The 20,922-nt window shown below is 27.9% G+C and overlaps 1 protein-coding gene across 2 annotated transcripts in view; it reads right to left on the bottom strand.

Annotated features, from left to right (window-relative positions):
* Positions 1 to 20,922, bottom strand: part of mGluR (metabotropic Glutamate Receptor) — a 156,875-nt gene that overhangs the window by 75,661 nt on the left and 60,292 nt on the right. For both annotated transcript variants that reach the window (XM_016072440.4, XM_016072442.4), the window contains exons 2-3: positions 18,900 to 19,598; positions 17,344 to 18,143 (exon numbers count right to left, since the gene is read on the bottom strand). In XM_016072440.4, coding sequence (XP_015927926.1) covers positions 17,344 to 18,143; positions 18,900 to 19,468 — 1,369 coding nt within the window. In that variant the 5' untranslated portion in view covers positions 19,469 to 19,598. The remainder of the gene's footprint in view (positions 1 to 17,343; positions 18,144 to 18,899; positions 19,599 to 20,922) is intronic.

Genomic DNA, 20,922 nt, shown 5'->3' with positions numbered 1-20,922 from the left:
AATGATTTAACGTCACAGTTTCATATTTTACATTACTGCGTTCAACCTTCAATATTACCTTCTAGGTTTATTTATTATAAATAAAAAAAGAAATTAAAAAAAGAGTAAGACTTTCAAAAGCAAAGAATAATTTTTCCTATAATTTGTAATAGATATGATTATTTTTATTTTCCACCCGTATTTATTAAGTCTCTGATTCAAAATCGATTTTATATATGATTTCTTTTGAATATCACAATTTAGAAATTGTGTATTTGTAAACTTGTTTTGTAAATAAAATTATACCTATAAAATATTTTTCTATATAAATTCAATTTTATATTTTGCCTAATGTTTAGTATCTATCAATGTTTAATTTACAATACTGGGAGACTACCATCTGTAAATACTTCATTTTAATGAAAATAATTTTGGTAACAAAAGATATTTTTATTTTCTATGTGAAAAAGAAGATACGGTTCCTTTAAATCCTATCTGTATTGAAAATCACTTGGACATTTATTACATTATCTTGCCAGTGAGACTTCAGGTCAAGCCAAAAATTTGATTCAAAGGTCCTTTAAAATTTAAATTAAAAGAACATCATAGACATGTCCGTCATCAAGAATTATTAAATCATGTGTTATTAAAAACAAAAGTCTAAACAAGTGTCGTGATGGCTCAGGGGATAGAGCGTTCACTTTCCGATGAGGAAAATCGGGTTCGAATCCCAGCGATGGCTGGTCGATACGAATTCCGCATCCAGCTAGTATCAACCACAGTGCTGACGTGAAATATCCTCAGTGGTAGATGGATCATGGGTTAGAGTCCCCCTGCCATCAGGCTAACAGTGGGGGGAGGTTTTCTTCCTCATGTAACTCAAATACGGCTTAGTTTCATCACTAAGTCCTCCACGATGGCAAAATTTCCCCCAATACTTGATCCAGGAGTTTCCTTGTCTTCTGGATTGGGTTCAAAATTACAAGTCTACGGCAACGAACATTAGTAGTTCTAAACCCAATAATTGGGTCGGCTGTTCAACGACGGTTATAAAATGGAAAATAAAAATATTTAAACAAAAACTTGAATGATTGTTTTTTAAAAAAAAAATGTTTTAAGGGTGGGGTATTGGCCACCTTTATAATTTTAAAAAAAATGCATTGTTTAAACAAGCTCGCAAATCTAATATGAGCCTCATTTTTGAAAAGGTTTGAAATTTTATAAAATTCATGTTTCTAATTTTTATATTACTCATAATAATATGATCCGAAATAAAAATTGTTTGATTAATTTAAAAAAAAATGCTCATACCTTATTTTGACATCATCAATATATGCCATTAATGAAATGTTAAGCATTTTTTTTAAAATTAAAATATTGTATTTATTTTATTATTTTTTTTAAGAATATAAATTAAATTCTAAAACTGTTTTAAGTTTTCTTTTAATGAGACATTAAAATAAAGTAATAAAGATAAATATTGTATTCTTAAGACAGTTATCGTTATAAAATTTTAAACTAACTAAAAACTTTTAAAAACTAAAACTAAAGCAAAAAATGAAAATAAAATAAATAAAAAATAACATGCCTTTAACCCTCTAGTTTCGACTTTTCCAGAACTTTTAGATGCAAGCTTCTCTTCATCAAAAATTCCTTTCATCAATGTTTTCCCCATGATATTCAGTGGAAGAGAGGTGAATAGCAGGGAAATTTCCATACAGTTTTACTCAGGTGCTCAACGCTTAGAGGGTTATACTTTCAGCACTCATGTACTCATGTATGTGAGGAAAAACGAAATTAAATATAATTTCACGCACATTTATTGAGATAAATATTGATTTATATACATATGTTATCGGCAAAGTTTGAAATCTGGCATTCTATAGAATGCCTAAGCATTGTATATAATGCCTAAAACTAGTCGGCAATGTATGAAACGATTTATATATTTCACACATTTCCAAGGCATTATATAGAATGCCTAATGAGAAACCAGCAAAGTATAAAATACAGCTCCGATTCGCCAAAAAATGTCAAATTAAAATGTCATTCAAGCCAGCCATGTTGCAACAAGTAGGTTAATTTCTTATTTTTTTATATGAAAATTTTGTTTCCCTTTTATAAGGAATAAGGCATAAATTATGTTTTGTACAACTTTCATTTTTCTTTTCGCATTTTGAATAAATTATTTTTAATGGCGCTCTCATTATTTTTTCAGAATAGCATTTTTATTTTCCGGAAATGCACATCATCAGGACGTTTTTTTCATACTTTGCCTAAATAGCATTTGTCACTCTATAGAATACCTAGGTATTATATACTATGCCTAGGGAAAGTATGTAATACTTCTTATATTTCATACCTGACCTAAAAACATCCGGCATTATATACAATGCCTAGGCATTCTATAGAATGCCTAGGCGTTTCATACTTTGCCGGTTGCATATATAATAGCATATTCCTATAATAATAAAAAAAAGTTGATGACTTCAAATATTGTGTTACGTACCCCCTTTAATATATTCCAGAAACTATTACGGTTATGCGCATCCGCTTTATTTAATAACGCTATCAATAAGTATGTTATATTTTGCTAGGTTCTTTAAAATATATAAGAAAAGTAGAATTATTCAGAAAATGAAATTGAAGGACATTTTTTTGCAACAAAAACATTTTTAAATATTATCTAACTACATAAATTCTCATTAAATATAAATCAAAATTATGATTGTAATACCTTTTTTTTCATTTTCTTATATCTTTTATTTAGTTCTCATACATTTTAAGAGAGAAAAAAAGTAAATGTATATGAATTCATGAATTCAGAGTTTGTATATGTTTCATATTTTAGAACTTTACAGTAAAAAGTGTATCACCCTATTTCAACAAATCTAGTATAAAATACACTAACATCCAACTAGCGACCGAAGTGAGAAGCAATTCGAAAGATATCACAATTTTGAGGGGTTGGTGAGCGCAGGAAGTGTGGGAGACCACTAGTAAAATAATGCTTTGCTTAAGCATAATTATTCAGAGAGACCACTCCTAATTATTAAGTTAAAAATTTAATAGTTATCGAAAATTTACCTGTTTTGAATAGAAACCGAATACCAAATTCTTCTAAATATTGAATTAAAAAGTTACTAGATTAAATTATAAATGATAACAGTAGATATGTGAATATTTTAAAAAATTCTTTTGATGAAAGTAGCTTATTTGAGTGTTTAAATGAACTGAAATTATTAAGGGTAGCTTCAAGGTAGTTAGAAACCACGGGTAGTTTCAATTTTTAATTAATGAGTAATTACAAAATTTAAAAAAAGATGAAACTAAGCTGAAACGTTAAAACTCTCAAGGACTCAAGAATTATTTTTTTTCCCTAAAAGTCTTTGAAGAAATGACATGACACTTTAATTCATCTTCCGAGTGAGTTTTTAATCCTTTTTTTATTAGAAGAAAACACAAATTTATAAAATATTTTTTAAAAAAAAAGATGTCCAAATTGATTAATAAGATGAAAAGATAAAATTCGCAATGTCCTGAAAAATGTTAAAATTTTTGTAAAAATGATTTTTTGAAAATTTTTAAAATTAATTTTGATTAGGTTGATCTGAATATACATAATTTAAAAATCAAATCTTTGTCTTAAATAGAAAGCAAATAAGATCTGATTCAACACGTGTTAAATCAGATAATTGAGAACAAGGAATGTGTTTATTTAAAAATCTAGTTTTCATGCTTTTCATAGCTCGTTGAAATTATATAAGACAGCAAAAACAAAAATTGCTAGGATTATACAAGTTTTCCAGTAGCAAACAAATAAAGACTCTCAGATCTTTTTCCAGAAAACTGTTTCGTCAAAAATGGAGAAATTTTTTTTTTATTATACGTTTTTTCGCAGCGTATTTGTTTCTAAAGAAATGCATTACCTATACTGTAAAAAATGATACTCAAATATCACGAAACTTACTCCGTTTATGACGAAACTGTTTGCTGGCAAGTGCTCCGTGCAAAAAATTTGTTGATGTGATGAAATAACTATCGTCACTTCATTTTTTTGGGTCAAAATTGAAGAATTATTTTGTGGTTTTATTTTTTTCAAAATAAGCAAGTAAAATAAATTAATAAGCAAATAAAAACCCTGTAGTGCCTAATATATCAAAGTTTTCTAATGATCGCTCTATTGTGGGCACCATACAGCAGGATGGTGCCAGGGGGATCATAAATATACCAATGTCACCCCAAAAACAAAAGAACGACAGATAGAAAAGAGAGATATGCTCGAATGCCCGAAGCGGGATTCGAACCCGGGATCTTCCTATCCACCATGCAGTTCAGCTTATTTATTTTCGATCACTTATCACTTTGATTTTGATAATCTAGTTTTCATTCTAAATTTGTCATTCTACTTAACAATCTAACACAATACACTTCGATGAGATTTCCAGTTGAGGAAACATTTTCGTCATATATTTGAGAGTTCGCGTTTCCTCACTAAACACGTAATTTCGTGACGAAATAATTTTTAAAATTAGCGAAATACAGCTCAAGGATTGCTGAATCGTTAAAAATGAGAATATCATTTCTGAGAGTGTACAACATCGCCACAAAATCTAGAATATTCCCAGATTTGTCTATATACTGCGGGAACAATGATTGAAATTTCAATTTATACTATATCATTTGGGAAGTCATTAATTTTGAAAAAAGAAGAGGAGGGATGACACCAATGGGATTTAGTTATAATAAATTGCTAAAACATTGCTTAGAATTTCTTTATATTTATGATTTTTTTATATTCTTTGACTTGTCAATGAAGCATATAAAGTTACTGAGTCGATAGCTTGTGATCACTTTAATGGCATATTTTGGCATTTACTTACTTATTGATTTAGCTTCTTTCGTATTTGATCTTATAGAAAAGCTTAGTACGTGATAAATTTTAAGAAATGGTAAATTAAATGAGGTTTGCATTTGGTTATATCATTTTAACAACTATTTGAGCTTGTTATGTTTGTTATGGTTTTTTATGAACATAATGAACATTTTTCATGAATATTTTTTGTTTTGTTTAAAGAAGTTATGTTTTTTTAAGCATTTAGTCATCTGTTAAATACATAAAGGAGTTTATAGAGCAGGTAATCAACACAAAAAAATTAGAACAAAAAGAATTTATGATAAAAATGAATAAAATTATGTTGTTTTTAAACAATTTGATTGAAAGAAATAAGTTGTCACGAATATATAAAATAAGTTGTCCCAAATTTATAAATTTATTATCATAATTAATAAATTCATGTTTACTATTTTTTCCTTTCTTTTTTAACCTTCATGTCAAGTATAGAATTTTAAATTAGAAATTTCATGACAGAAAAACTGTTTCAGAAATGCAAGTAAAATGCAAAAATAAACATAACTTGGTTATTTAAACTGATTAATTTAACTTCTTTTACGAAAAGTTTAAAAAAACTAAGGTTTTTTAATCAGCAAAATATTTTGAATTCCAAAGCAAAAAGAATTCTAATTCTTTTTTAAATCTTTAGGAGATTAAATGAATCTATCGTCGATTTGGGAAAATAATATTTTCATTTTTTTATTAATGTTTAATCTCTTTTTTTCTATAATGACACTAAATATTTTTCTATTTTTTTCTTTTTCGTAAATACGCACTTTAGACATTGCGTGAGCAAAGCTTTTTACTTAGAAAATTAGTACCTTAGGTTCATATGTTTTCAAGAATAACTTAAAAGCAACAACTTCTACAAAAAAATGTTCTTCCTAAAACAAAATTTACTACTACACCCATTTTTCTTTCGATTTTAAAACTCGTTATTTCATAAAAAAAAAACAATTTTTTTAAGGAATCGATTTCTTATTTTTTTCTTCGAGAACAAATGTTTTCACCGAAAAATCCGATAACCATTTCAAATCTTTCCTATAATTTAAGTAAAAGTAATTTTTTGCTGCTTCCTAAAAATAGACTTATTGTTCTCTTTCTGCATTAAATCTGTTAAAAGGTTAAAAAGGAAAAAAAACTTTGTTCATATGTAGTTACTGCGCCCAGTTGATGAAAGAGTAGAAAATATGAAGCAAAACTATTTTTCTATGGCTGAATTTGAATTTGCGATGTTTATTTCATAATCTTTTTTTCCCCTCTATTCTCCCTCATATATTGACATTCGTCATTAGGGTGCCGGAAGGTCATGTGTTTACCACTCTTCAGAAGGCACCCTATTGGGTGTGCCAACGTTACCTCTACCGTAAGAGGGATAGATAGTGCAAAAAGGAAAAAAGAATGCTTCAAATTGAGTTTCAAACCTGGATCTCTCTGACACGAGGTCAGCTCACTAACCGATACAGGCCGATAGGCTTCTTTGGAAACTTATTATTTTGGTAAATTACATATTTGACATCGGCTGTCTAATTAAATTTAAACGTAAAAGTAAATAACACATGCATTTCTTTAAATTCTACTTTATAGATAATCTTGTAAATAATACGCAAATTTTTAAATAATATAAAAATATTACTGTTTTCCTTTGAGTACGCAAGAAAAAAGTTGTGTTGTTATTAATGCCACTTGCCTAATACCAGCAAGCCTGCTTGGTGAAACTAAGCGAATATAAGCAGAGGGTGCTATTCTTGTTTTTCAGTGGTGCCATCTATGGCTAAAAATACGACTTCAACAGTACACACGTCACAGCCCGTTTTAAATGGCGGTCTCATTCATACATCCATTCATTCCTCCATAAATCGTAATTTTAACCTGAAGCAGAGAACAATCAATCTCAAATTTAGTTTCCCCAGAGGTATTAATTTGTTATGGAAATTTGGAGGATTTCGTAAACCGTCAGATTTAACGTGCACCAATTACCATTTACTACAAGGAGACTCTCCTTGGCGTAAATCTCTTGGAGACGGGGATAAAACTCACAACGTCTTGGAGATGGGCCAAGCTCCCTACCAACCAGGCATCCATAAGAAAAAGTTTCACGTGTATTAAAAATATTTGTTTATTTCATCGATTTTTTAAAAAAAATGTGAATAATTCTTAAAGAAATTATCTGAAATATTACAAATGTAATAATTTTTACATTTTCATAAAAGTAAATTTTAAATTTTTTTAATGTTTATAAAAATGGATTTGCACAAGAAATTATTATTTTTAAATATCAGAAATAAAGTGAGAAAAATGGAGATAAATTCGATTGTACTTAGGTGAACTATATTCGAAACTAAACTCAGTGGCGCGACAGTCCATAGAGGGCCAAGGCCTACTGTGCCCATCTCAGTTTTCTTGACCTTTGGGTTCTGAGGTGCAAGAGCAGATGTTCCGGTTGAGTGGTCAGCCTAGTCATAGTCGAGTTTGAGTGGTCATAAGGAGAACCATATATACATTTAAAATGTATCCTTGCTTTTCTAAAACTAGTGTCAATTAAAACATACTATAATTTTTAGATACTGAATTTCAAAGCCTGCTCTTGAATATTCTTTTTTGCTCAACAGCTGAAGTAGCCTTCATGGGGGAGACAATTCAATTTCAGTGACATTTATTGGACAACATTTAGTGCACTTCACATTTACGACACTACAAATTTTTTGTAAACTATAAATGTTTATGTATCTTTCAGTACCGAATTCTTAAATATAGAAAAATTTTGATTGTTGATTTCATTTAATATTTATTTAAATTTTTGAATTGGTAAAATTGGTGAACTTACAGGCTATTACAGGATCTGTAAACTGTTGTTAATCTGTGAGGACAAATAGGTGAGAATACCTGGTTTGAACTATATTTCGTTTAATTTTACTACTGGAAAAGTATAAGGGAGAAATGAATCTAGGTTATATAAAAAAATAAGAGTTATCCATGGTTAGACTGACTTTAAGGAAATACTTGACCAATTGTAGTAAAATCTTGGAAAAGCAAAAAAAAAAAAAGAAGTTCAGAATAAAGGTTAAAACGTGATGAAATATCAAAATATAATTTTAGTATGTGTGTCAAAATAGTTAAACCAGTTCTAAGTAAGATAACAAAGATTTAAATTCAATGCTTGTTTGAGTTAAATTTTTCAGTTTCGTAACGTTTATATCTTTTTTTATTTAATTTAAACGTATTATTTTTTTTGCAGTTAATTCATTTAACATTTATTTTGATGCACTGGTTTCACTAGTGAAAACTTAAAATTACTTTTCATTTCAAACTTTCTCATGTTGCCTAAAAATAAGTTTTTTTTATGCATAAATTTTTAAATGTAATATAATATAATATAATATAATATAATATAATATAATATAATATAATATAATATAATATAATATAATATAATATAATATAATATAATATAATATAATATAATATAATATAATATAATATAATATAATATAATATAATATAATATAATATAATATAATATAATATAATATAATATAATATAATATAATATAATATAATATAATATAATATAATATAACATAACATAATATAATATAATATAATATAATATAATATAATATAATATAATATAATATAATATAATATAATATAATATAATATAATGAGTACTATTTCATTAAAAAACATCTTGGTGAATTTTAAGTGCTAACAATAGCAGAAATTTTATTTCAAACAACTGTTTCTTCCAGGTTTTTAACAACTGAAAACAAAAAAAAAGGACTGTCTTAAATTCTCTTAAATTTTCGAGGAATGTTTAAGACTATCGAATTTCCTTTTATTCTTGAGTCTGATTTTCTAGTCCATTCAAGATATTTTAGAAGCTTCAAAGGAATGAGTTCGCCTGAAAGTTGAATAATGAACTCGGAATGTTCTCCATGTTTTATTTCTGTCTGGAGACAATTACTGCAAAAGAGGACTTTAATGGATCTATCGACTGAATTTCTTCTTTCTTTGTGATGAAAAACTATCTTTTGACAGTTTTCCAGACACAGGATTTGGATCGAAGATCGATAAGTTTTTACTCCTTACTCGTGGAATTTGGAATTTATAGAAATAAAGACATTCACTCAGTTAAAGTAAAAAAGAAATGGAGCTTAAATTATCTGCTAAAAAATAGCATAATTGGAAAAAGATGTTTTGAGTATTTTAAAGCAATTTTTAATGTTTAAAATAAAGTTGACTTTTTATTAATGGTTCATTTCCTTTTAAGTTACTTCATGAAAAAAAAATCGAGATTTGAAATTTTAAAAATAAAGAGTTTTAATACAGTTCTTTTACGTGTTCTTGTTATAGTATGCCTCACGTTTACACACGTATGTTCTTCGAAATTTCAGTAGGAAGCTAAGAGAGTTGTGCAGAAACTGCAATGCTCATAGCATACTTCGTGGAAACAACGCTGCGCATTGCATACTTTGAAGTAACTGTGCTGAGCATATCATATTTGCGGTAAAAGTAGGAAATGTTACTGCAACGTCCATAGGCTTTATCTGTTTAGTAAAAGAAAAATAACGTATTGTATTATTAAAACTTAATTAACTAATCACGGATGTAAAAAAGCTATACTTGGTTGCCTGAAAGATGTTTTAATGCGACAAAATGTTGTTTCTAGCTCATTTTGATGTAAAAAAAATCATTAACAAAATTATTAAGATCTACAGGATTGGTTCAAGAACTGCCTTAGGCGAAAATATAAATGCATTTTTTCTTTTATAGTTTATATTTTAATATATTCTTACGATTATATTTTTTGATCATTTTTTGATCATACGATTATATTTTTTGATCATTTTTGATCATTTCTACAAATAAGAATCTCTTTTTAACAACTTATTTATTCCAAAAAACATGGTTTCTTTCAGCATACATAAAACAACATAGCTACTGTATGATTCCAGTACACTGAAAAAAAAATTCAAGATTAAATTACGGTAAAATGTACCGACATTCAGGGTACCGCTACATTCTACCATCAAATGCTTCCGGACAAAAAATCAGCTATACCGTGATTTTTACAGGAATATTTTTTGTAAAATCACTGTACCACCGTAATTATGTAAATATTAATGTAAAAATTACTGCAAAAAGTTTCACTGTTAATATGGATTTTATGGGAAATGGACTTTACGGATACTGCACTAAGGGTGTCAGTATTTTTAACTGTAATTTGACCCGGAATTTTTTTACAGTGAAACACAAAAAACGTGCTTATTACATATGCCAATTAATGATATAAAGGTGTCATATACACGTCAGCTACCATTTCTGATATTTTTTAATATTATTTTACTTTTTGACAAAAAGGTCAGATTTAAAAGAAAGCAATTTTCTAGACACTGATTTGAAATTTTATTTGAATTGATAAAGCATAGAGAAATATCAAATATGAAAAGAAAAGGAAAATCAGAAACTGTTTAAAAAACAATTGAATAATTAGGAATTATACTTATGTTTCTCTCATTGGCTCTTGGAGACCAGTCTGATTAACAATAAGAATAAATGATCATAGAAAATTCATTTGAGAACGAGTACATTTTTTACCGAGAAGACCTATTAAACGGAAAGAATATCACATAATGTGATATTTTTGTCACAAGTTTGAGAACTTTTCTAACTTGTACTAATGAATCGAAAATATGTACTTAAAATGAAATTTTTTTCCTTCTCATTTCAAAAAGTTAGCACTCCAAGTAAATTTTAAAAAGGTTTAATTACACAATTTATTTTATGTGTTAAAAATAATTTTCATTCCAAATTTTGGAGAATATCATTTCAGTGCGTAAAAGATATAGATGAAAGCATTTTGAGGACAAAGAGAGTTTTGGGATAAAATCAGAAAAATCTCCCTCAAAACGTGCCAGTATATGTTGATGAATCACCTGTTTCATACAAGATAAAAATCTTGCTATCTGGGTCCTTACATGAATTGCTGGCGATCGTCCAGAAGAAAATAAAACTATCTGGGGTAAAAGCTGTTGCCAAAGACTTGTTGTTCATGTTAAATTTCTTATTGGTTTTTAACTGTTAGACGTAAATATAGAAATAACACATTTTGGTTTATAAGGAAAATAAGTGTTTCAAAAGTTATTGAAAGTTTAGTTATTTGTTAGTTTGAATACTTACGGATGTTTTGTTGTTATGTTATCCCTTATTTTTATTTTTATTTTTCTAGAAAACTACTTCCTTAAAGAGTTAATATTTGGCAAAATTCTGACTAAAAATTATTATTTTTTGCAAATTTTTTAAAACGTTTCTATTCACTAATAAGTATTGCTTATTGCATGCTTTATTTTAAATTTTCAAAATGTTTAAAACTTGTTATCCAAAAACCTTATTTCTCTTTAGAGTCAAATTTTTTTTAGCTTATTATAATTTTCATGCTTGCAACTTTACATTTACTTAATATAAAATGAGCTTTTCAAACAATGCAAATAAATTTGATATTTTAATAAGGACCTCCGATATACATTTTTCCAAATGATAATAAATAATTAATTTTCCATGTTGATTTTTATTAAGATTCAATATCGGTAAATATCGGTAAATTAATTATATCAAACTCATTTTTAAGTGCATAATTTAAAGTGCATAATCAATTAAAATTATAAGTGATGAAAGTAATTCTGCAGTCATAAAGTACTTTATAATATTGAATCAAAGAAAAGTCTTGAAACTTTTGAGTCATATCGTATCTATTTTCAAACATATTTAAACTTATTTAAACGTATTTCAACTACACATCAATTGAATTATAAAATGATTTGAATAATATATCTGAAATAAAAATTAAAGTATTGTATGGCAAACGTTTTGAACTCATACGAACAAAATTGTTTCGCTTATAAAATGCAACTGTATAAAGAATGATTTCCCAACAGGCTTAGAGTTTATTTTATTGGGAGAAGAAAAAAAATGGCATAAAACCAATTCATATTTTAATCATCGAGCATATTATATTCATAATCTTACTTCGAACAATTCGCAAAAATATATTAAAAACAAATTAATTGAATTCAAAGCATTCAGTGATGAATAGCAAATTCCACGCTTGAGTACACGAGAATGATCAAAACGAAATTCAATTGGAACGAAACTTTCTTATTATTAAAACTTAAACGTCATATTAGATTTGATTCGTTCTGAAACTTTTTGAGAAGAAAAAAATTAATTTAGAAACTTAGAAGAAAGAGTTTTTTTTTATTTCCCTAAATTCCTTTCAAAATAATTCCTATTCAGATGGAAAAAGAATATTCCGAGAAGGAAAAATATTCAGATTTGTTTTGGAAAAAGAATCAATGTTTTCCTCTCAATACCATCTTCCAGCCTCCTCACACCCTTCATCTACGTCAGACTAGTGGGTAACTACTCAACCAACCAGAAAGAAGATCTGAGAGATTATGCAAATTTAAATCTCAATAGAATGAAGGAAAATAGTACATGTTAGTGGAGTTTTCCTTGCGTACAACTGTTATTTCAGTCTCTCTTGATATCATGAAGTGGAGCATTTTTACATCGATCGATGCTGATTTTCTTCAGATTCCAGTTGTAGATTTTCTTCATGACGAAAAAAAAAAAGGGATCTTGAAATGCTCTCGCGAAATGATGCAACTGTTGTTTCTTTTGTTCTATGCTTGTTTGAAAAAAATAAATGCCTTGAACAATATACATGTAATTCAGATTTTTAAAATAAGAGGGTTCTTTTCTCAGTTTTCTACGTATTTGTTGGTATTGTATGGAAGGTTTCATAATTACACAAATTAATAAAAATATCTTTCTTCATACCTTTATAAAAATTTAAGATGCTTTTAAAGTCTATTTGAGGATGTTTTGAGGTATTAAGGTTAATGTGAAGTTGATTTGAAGTTGACTTGATGAACAATCTTAAAAAATCAGCCTCTTAAAGCTTATAATATAGGTTTATGAAGTTATTTTATTCACACTTGATATTGTCTTAAGCAATCAGCTTAGAAAAGTTGTTTTTGAGGTGCACAGGTTACATTTTCGCATTTTAAGCAAGTAAATATTTTTGTGATGTGAATAATTTAACCCGTTTTCATAAGTATTGCTATCTATGAGGTTGATTTTATAATTTGTAAATGAGGTTGAAATTGAGATTTTCGAAGGAGGTTATTTTTGGTGATAATTATAACCCTATTTTCTATCTTAGGTATATTCTTTTACACCTGCCAATCTCAAAAACAGATAGTTTTTTTTGTAAGGAATTGCCTTTCATCTTGTATAACTCTGTGAATTAATATGTTAAAACTTCATTTAAAAATATTCTTCTGTTTCCTTTTAAACTATTGACAGTTTTCTTTTATATAAGAAAAATAATTTTAAGTAATGAATTTTAGTTGTATATGATTACAATTAACAAATGTCTATTCTTAATGATGCCAAACAATGATTAATTATTACTGATCAATATTTTGATGTCACGAAAGGGGACATTTTTACATCCATCTATAATAATATTTTTATAGAAAAATATCATCATTGATCAGTGAGAAGAGATCGAAAAGAAAAGATCTAATTATGTCCTTGTAAAGGATTAAATTGTTATTTGTTGTGCAAAATAATTGAAAAAATTTGCCCCGAAAAATACGTAAGCACTTCAGATTCCCAAAATAAGAAGTTTCATTTTTCAGTTGAATACACATTTTTTATCATTGCAAGTTTCATAAATGCACAAATAATAATAACTAAGTAAATAAAAACACATAAAATTATGCATTCATTCTGTTATTTATTATGTTAATGATTATTATTATATTCTGTTAAGTATTATGTTTTGGTTTAGTTTAAAAATGTTTTTATCTTTTCTTCTCAACTATTTAAAGTTATCTTTTATTTATAAAATATATGTATGTTTACTTAAGTAGTTTTAGTTGACTGCGATTGCTTTTAATTGAAGTCTCTTCGTAATGTTGTAAAAGGATGTTTGTTTTTAACAAATCAGTGTATTGATATAATGAATTAAAAAGTTTTAATGATAGATGTTGGCTTTTGTGACATTAATTGTTTTAGGTTTACTTGATAGGGAAGAAAAACGGCATTGAATTATTTTCTGAGAAATTCAATCACTTCAAAATTGTTATGAAAACAGAATAAGTTATTTTCAGTTGAATATAAACCGAGACATTTATTTCAAAAGAAAATATTTTTCCTAGTTAAATAGGAGGAATTATCGACATATTCCGAGTGCTCAAACAAAGGCAAAACACGAATAATGAAAACTTATATAACCCGATTGGAAATTAGAAAAGGTAAATGTGGAAGAGAAAAATTAATGACAAAGCAAAAAAAAAAAAAAAAAAGAAAAAAAAAAAAAAAGAAAAGAAGAAAAGAAGAAAGCGCTGTAGCTGACTGAACACCAACTGAGATAATTTATTAGATTGATTACATTGCATCCATGTTGCACGTAATGATTCTTGCTCATACAGATTTAAAATTGAAATTTTTCAGATACACCCATTTTAATATTTGCCATACTGTAATTTAATCTTTCTCTTACCCTTGTTGTTTATATGAATATTTTTTTGTATTTTAAATTTTTATACACTAACGCATATGGTTAATTAATATATATATATATATATATATATATATATATATATATATATATATATATATATATATATATATATATATATATATATATATATATATATATATATATATATATATATATATATATATATATATATATATATATATATATATATATATATATATATATATATATATATATATATATATATATATATATATATATATATATATATATATATTAATGTATGCACGCAATTTCATATTTACACAATTGGTATTGGTAATTGATAATGAATAATGAAAGTTAAATGTAACATTGGTATCTTCCTAATATCAAACTTTTACCAGCATTGAATAGTTTGGCATTTTAAGAATATCAGTCAATTTTTAATTACACCAAGCATATTTTTACACATCAATCTTTTATCATTTTTATTCTATTACGCGAATTTTAATGTAAATCAATTTGAAATTTTATAAGGTGGATATTTTTCTTGAAACACAGTAGTTTATAACAAATTGCATTGAGCGCACGAGTGCACTGGGAAATTTTTTTTAAAGATTTTTAATTAGGCATATTGACTTTAATAAACTACTTCCAATTTAATTTTAATGATTTTTAAATTTATTTTTGAAAGAAATTTTAAACCAAGCAAAATTATGTGCTAAATATTAAATATGTTATTAAAAAATGTAATTTTTTTAATAATATAAAAAAAATCAATTAAATAATTTTAATAATTTAAAAGTAGTACAAATGTTAATAGTAATGCTTAATAGTAATATTAGATAAAAGGTTATTCATGAATTGTTTAAAAGACAGCCATATATATTCTATGCTACCTTGTTTTAGGTTGTATTTAGGATTTGTTGTACTTTGAAAGTGTTGAAGAAAAAAACTTTATATCGCACAAAACACTAATTAGTAATCATTTCAAAATTTCAAGTTGCTTAGTCAGACAAGAAGGGACTAGTATGTTTGAAGGAATGAAATATTGAAAATACCTTCAGTAATTAATAGCTAAAATTTACGTTCAAAAATAGTCTTCTGAGCATTTAGCTACAAACATTTTTAAAGTTTTGATTAATTTTCGCAAAACACGCGAAAGATGCAAACTCTGTATATAAGGGAATCGTGGAAGTATGACGGATGTTTAAAGTTGAATATACTCGTTGCATAAACATTCAATGATTAATAATTTTACAAAGTTTGAGGGTACTTAAAAATGTGTTTCTTGCAAGACTTGTTAACTAAAATTAAATGAATGATACCTTAAATATGCGAAGTTAGTTGTTAGAATAACTATTATTCTTTTAAAATAAAATAGTTTTTATTACGTAGTTAAAAGAAGAAGGAAAATTTATTTTATTTGCTTTTCTTAGAAGGTGAAACAATTCCAAGGGAGCAAAGAACCATCAATTTTATATTTTACCTTTCAATTTTATTGAGCATTCGTAAAATTTACCTAAAACTGAAGTGTCAAATTATAATAAAAAATGGTGATCCGAAAGCGTGAAATTTACGTAAGCAAATTCGCTTCGCCTACGAATATTTAACCAACCACTTTTTACTGCGTAGGAATATGTACATTATTTTTTCATAATATTTGCATCAACAATGCATCAAAATTTACGTCAGTTGAAGTGGCGAATTATAGCAAAGAATGCTTATCCGAAAAGGGAAAGTCTACGTAAAATTTTACGTAAGAATATTTTACCAACCACTTTTTACTAGGTAAAAATGGGTGCGTAATTTTTACATATTATTTACGTCAACAGCATGTCAAAATGTACTTAAGTTGAAACATCAAAATACAGAAAAAAGTGGTTATCCAAAAAAAAAAGAAAAAAAAAAAAAGATGGAAATAAAATTTGAGTAAATAAATTCGAACAGAAATTTAAATGGTAAATTTGCTTCGTCAATAATACGCAAAATATACAGTATCATTTTCACTAAATCTAAATAGTAAATATTCTTCAGTCAATGTTTCGTAAATTATACGAAAGCAATCTTACCGAAAAGTAGTTTGTAATATCAATTCTGTTAATATTACGTAAAATATACGACAGCTTTTAACCAAAGATCTCAATAGCAATATCGCTCCGTCAATACTGCGCAAAATTTACGTATAAAGCGTATTGACTTAACCAATGTCCCAAAAATTTACGTTTAATTTACGTATCATGCTACATGGGATGAAAATTGTTTGTATTATTGTTCATCGATTCATTTCTATTCAAAGATATTAAGTTTTTCATCGGTAAAAATAAGCAATTAGACCATCATAATTTAAAAAAAATTGAAATTGGCATCATTTTCTTATAAATTTAGAATAATTTTAAACCATATGAAATGTCATGAAATATAGCGTATACATTTCTTCGATAAAACGAATAAGCAATTAGACGAGTATAATAGGAAAATGACAACTAACTAAATATCATAGTGTTTCCTTAAATTTGGAATCATTTTGAACTTTTTCATTAAATTTACTACAAAGTAAATTTTAAAAATTTTGATACACATTGAGACACAATATCGTGAAAATTTGCTTCTACTTTATACCGATTGAACTGTATTACGGTACTAGATATTACACTTATAAGATATCATAATTAAACTTGATAAGAAACAGTATTCATTTTAATACCTCAATAAGGTTGCGAAAAGAAAATACATTGGTTTGAAGTGCTATATTAAAGTACAACTCTGAATCAGCGAGAATATTGTTAACAATAAGTTTATAAGAGTTTAGTCAAAATGTATTACTTTATGAGAAAGTCAATTAGAAGTGAATATTTTAGTGAGGAGAAACAATTTTGAAAATATCTGTTAAAAAATATAAATTGAAACTTACCCATGAATGACACGTTTAGAATGTAATCTAGATACAGTTTACTTCCATCTAAAGTTCTCATTTCATTACAATAAAATTCACCCTTTGGCTCACACAAGTCTCGCCAAACACTATCAAACGCGTGAGCAAAAGCATACACAGCATCCACCACAAACTGAACTTTCGACTCCTGCATGAAGCCAACGCTCTCTTCCAATCTTAAATTGGGAGAGCAGACTACCACACTTGAGTTCGAATCTGGTTTTACATTTTTGGGAAGTGTGCACGCAAAAACGCTTTCCCAATACTCCTCAAACCACGGATTTCTTTGATTAGTCATTGGAGTCAAATTTTTCATATAGTCATTAAATTCTGAAATTTCAGTCGATTTTAGTTCTACAGTAATGGCACCTTCTGCAGCAGGTTCTAATCCTTCTACTAGTTTTTCTTGTTTGCCCCAACCATCACTAGCGACCCAAGTGAAATAATGTTTTTGGGCCCTCATTGCAGCTCGCAACATACCAGCGGCATCTTCGGCTCTGGCGAAAAGTACTACACCCCTTGCACTCATTTTTTGCAAAAGATTTTGATAAATGGAATCAAAGACTTCTTCTGTAGCTGAGTGAGGAACTTTTTCATTTAAAGCTATGCAAATGTTACGACTTCTGGCTTCTTTTTGGAACGCTGTCATGCCTGAATCACCATACTGTCCCTCTGATGAAACTAATGACACATATGACCAGTTGAATCTTTGTACAAGGTCTACTAGAGCTATGGCTTGGAAGGTATCTGGAGGTACTGTACGTGCAAAAAAGTCGTACCTAAATAAAAGAAGAAGAACGATGCGATTTTATTTTAATTTAAATGAATTAAATTCTCAATTGCATACATTTTTTTTATCAAAATAGATTACTGTTCTCTATGTTATTGTTTTGTATGTTAAAGGAATCAAGCACAATTTAAGAGTTTGGTTTAATGAATAAGACGTTTTTAAAGTGTGTGTCACGTGATGCCTCTTAGAGAATTGAATACTCATCAATACTCTTGAATACACATCACTTAAATGAATATTTATTCCTAGCAATCTTTCTCACTGACATAATTTTCAAATAACGTTTAGTAGTTGCAAAAAAAGAATATATTTATATTAAATTGAGGCTATCTTTAAAATTTAATTTAGCATGAATTTATTTTTTAATATAAGTTATAATCAGTACTTGTGTTAGGAGGAGTGAAATCGAATCTCATTACATGCATGAGCAAAATATCATATTTACTGTTAAATTATCTATTAGAATGTTAAACTATGGCATATAATTCGAAATTATATTTAAATTCTGCTAATTAAAATTTAAATATTTATAAATTTCGAAATTCAAAGCTTTAATGCAGTTATTAGTGCAGACTCATGGAAATGCGATCATTTACAGTTTTCCAAAAAACGCAAACTATTTTCTCTATGATCATGCAAAAATTTATCAAGTGGTAATTCTGCCATGCAGATCTGTTATAATTGGTGACAACATATTGTTTCAAAAATTTAAGATAGTAATTGATTTTTTGTAAAAATATATTACCTCGTTTTATCACTAAGCGAAGTACCAGTGGAAGCAGGAGATATTTGTGGTATCTTAAATAACCTTAGCAGATTAGCCACCTGCAGAGACACTTCACTGTAAGATCCTCCCACAACACCAGTAATGGGCTTGGTCGAGAATTTAATGGTGGGCGCTGACCCGTCCTCACACTCGTATGTTGTGACATCCACAGTGTTTATGGAGGCCCGGATGAACTCCAGAGATTGATTCAAGGCATAACTATCACTGGAACACGTATCCAGAATGATGGCCCCAAGTTTGATGTCTTTCAGGATCGTGGGATCCCTGTTAATCTTCTCCAAGGCAAACAGCATAGCTTCCAGGCGCTGAACACCCCTGTCCTTGAAGATGGCTCCACATTTGGTCTTGACACCTTTTTGGTGGACGGGAAAAAGGCCCCCCAGCATTACGTCTCCTTCTAGGATCGCCTTCTTGCCATGTATGATTCCGAGGCACAATAGAATGAGGCTGGCAATTCCGATGAGGTGGCCAGTTGGGATCTTTCTGTTGGAACCGCCACCTCTGAACGAGGTTGTGGGTGTCGTCATCGCTGGGTGAGGTGGAGGAGTGGGTCTTGGCTAAATCGAAGGAGGGATATCCTTCTGGATTTGGAAACTTTATTGAGGTTTGAAGGTGGCATGGGGTTGAATTCAGATTGGTAACTCTGGTGACTTCAAACTAGAAAAATGAAGAAGACAACGGGTTGAAATTGCAACATACATGTAAAAGACAACATAGTTTAAGAGATATTATTTTAAAGCTGTTGACTTTTGATATTAAATTATAAGAAAATACTGTATTTATAATCTTTATAATCACTGTATTTTAAAATTGATCACTAATACGGTGAAATAATTCTTCAAGTTTCACTCAGATTACAAACTGTTGCAGAATAGCTTACAAAAACGAACACAAGTCTTAAAATCCTTATTTTATTCAACAACAAAGGTTCATATATGAAAATTAGGAAGTAATTTTGAAAACGCTTTATTTTCTGAAATGTTTACACGAACTTAAAAGTCTTAGTTTAGTGCAAAACAAAATATATCGAGTCACATTTTGGATATCAAATCTTTCTTCTTGTTTTTTTTTAAATGCTAATTTTTAACCCTTTGCGGGCATATGCTTACTTTTAGTACCCAGTACTTTTTAACTGTTCCAGTCATGTCTAATATCAGTCACTTCAGCAAAGAATAGAATTTCATTAAACAATTCTGCTTAATGAGGTTGATAAGCTTTGCAGACATGTAAAGTTTAAAATAATATTTAACTAATTTCGATCAGTATGACAAACAATACATCAATGTTATACAATCACAAATTTACGATCTGAACAATTACTTAAGATTAAAATAATTTTTTTTTTTTAAACTTTATAATTTTACTTTTGAGGAAAACGAGGCACTTACATTCATTTTTCGATTACAAATTATTCTTGTTTTAAACAAAATGTAATAAAAAAAACAATATTTTTTTTTGAACAAATGATTCTTGAGTTCTAATGACTATATTTTAAAAGCTGAGCGTAATTTTTCAAAATATGAATGAGCAATCTTCTAATGCTTTGACAATAACGAACAACAGCATTTGGCAGCAATCTTTTAGTGAATTGAAAAAGTACTTACTAGATACAGGAAATTAAAAAAAGAAAGATGATACAGGATACAGGAAATTCAACGGCTACTCAGATTACTCGCAAAAAAATCTTCATAATGAAACACTTATTTGAATATCTACTTTTTATAAATAAAAATTAATTTTACTATAAAATAACTAATAAACTGGATTTTATTAATATAATAAGGCAGCCTTGTTATTAGTTAAAATAAAATGTTGGAACTAAGAGAGCACACGGAAGTAAAATAATTTTGATAGGAAATGGAACTACACAAGATGGTTTATAAGAAAATTCAAAAAGGAAGTCGAGTAAATACATGAAATGCGCTAAAATATTATTTTAAGGCACTTTCAAATGAGGAAATTTTTATATCTGCGTTTTCTT

The sequence above is a fragment of the Parasteatoda tepidariorum genome, chromosome 1 (genome assembly GCF_982258835.1).
Source record: "Parasteatoda tepidariorum strain Cologne lab strain chromosome 1, Ptep-v5.0, whole genome shotgun sequence".
Lineage (NCBI taxonomy): Eukaryota > Metazoa > Arthropoda > Arachnida > Araneae > Theridiidae > Parasteatoda > Parasteatoda tepidariorum.
Note: the sequence above shows the minus strand (reverse complement) of the source record. Positions and strands in the feature narration are given on the sequence as shown.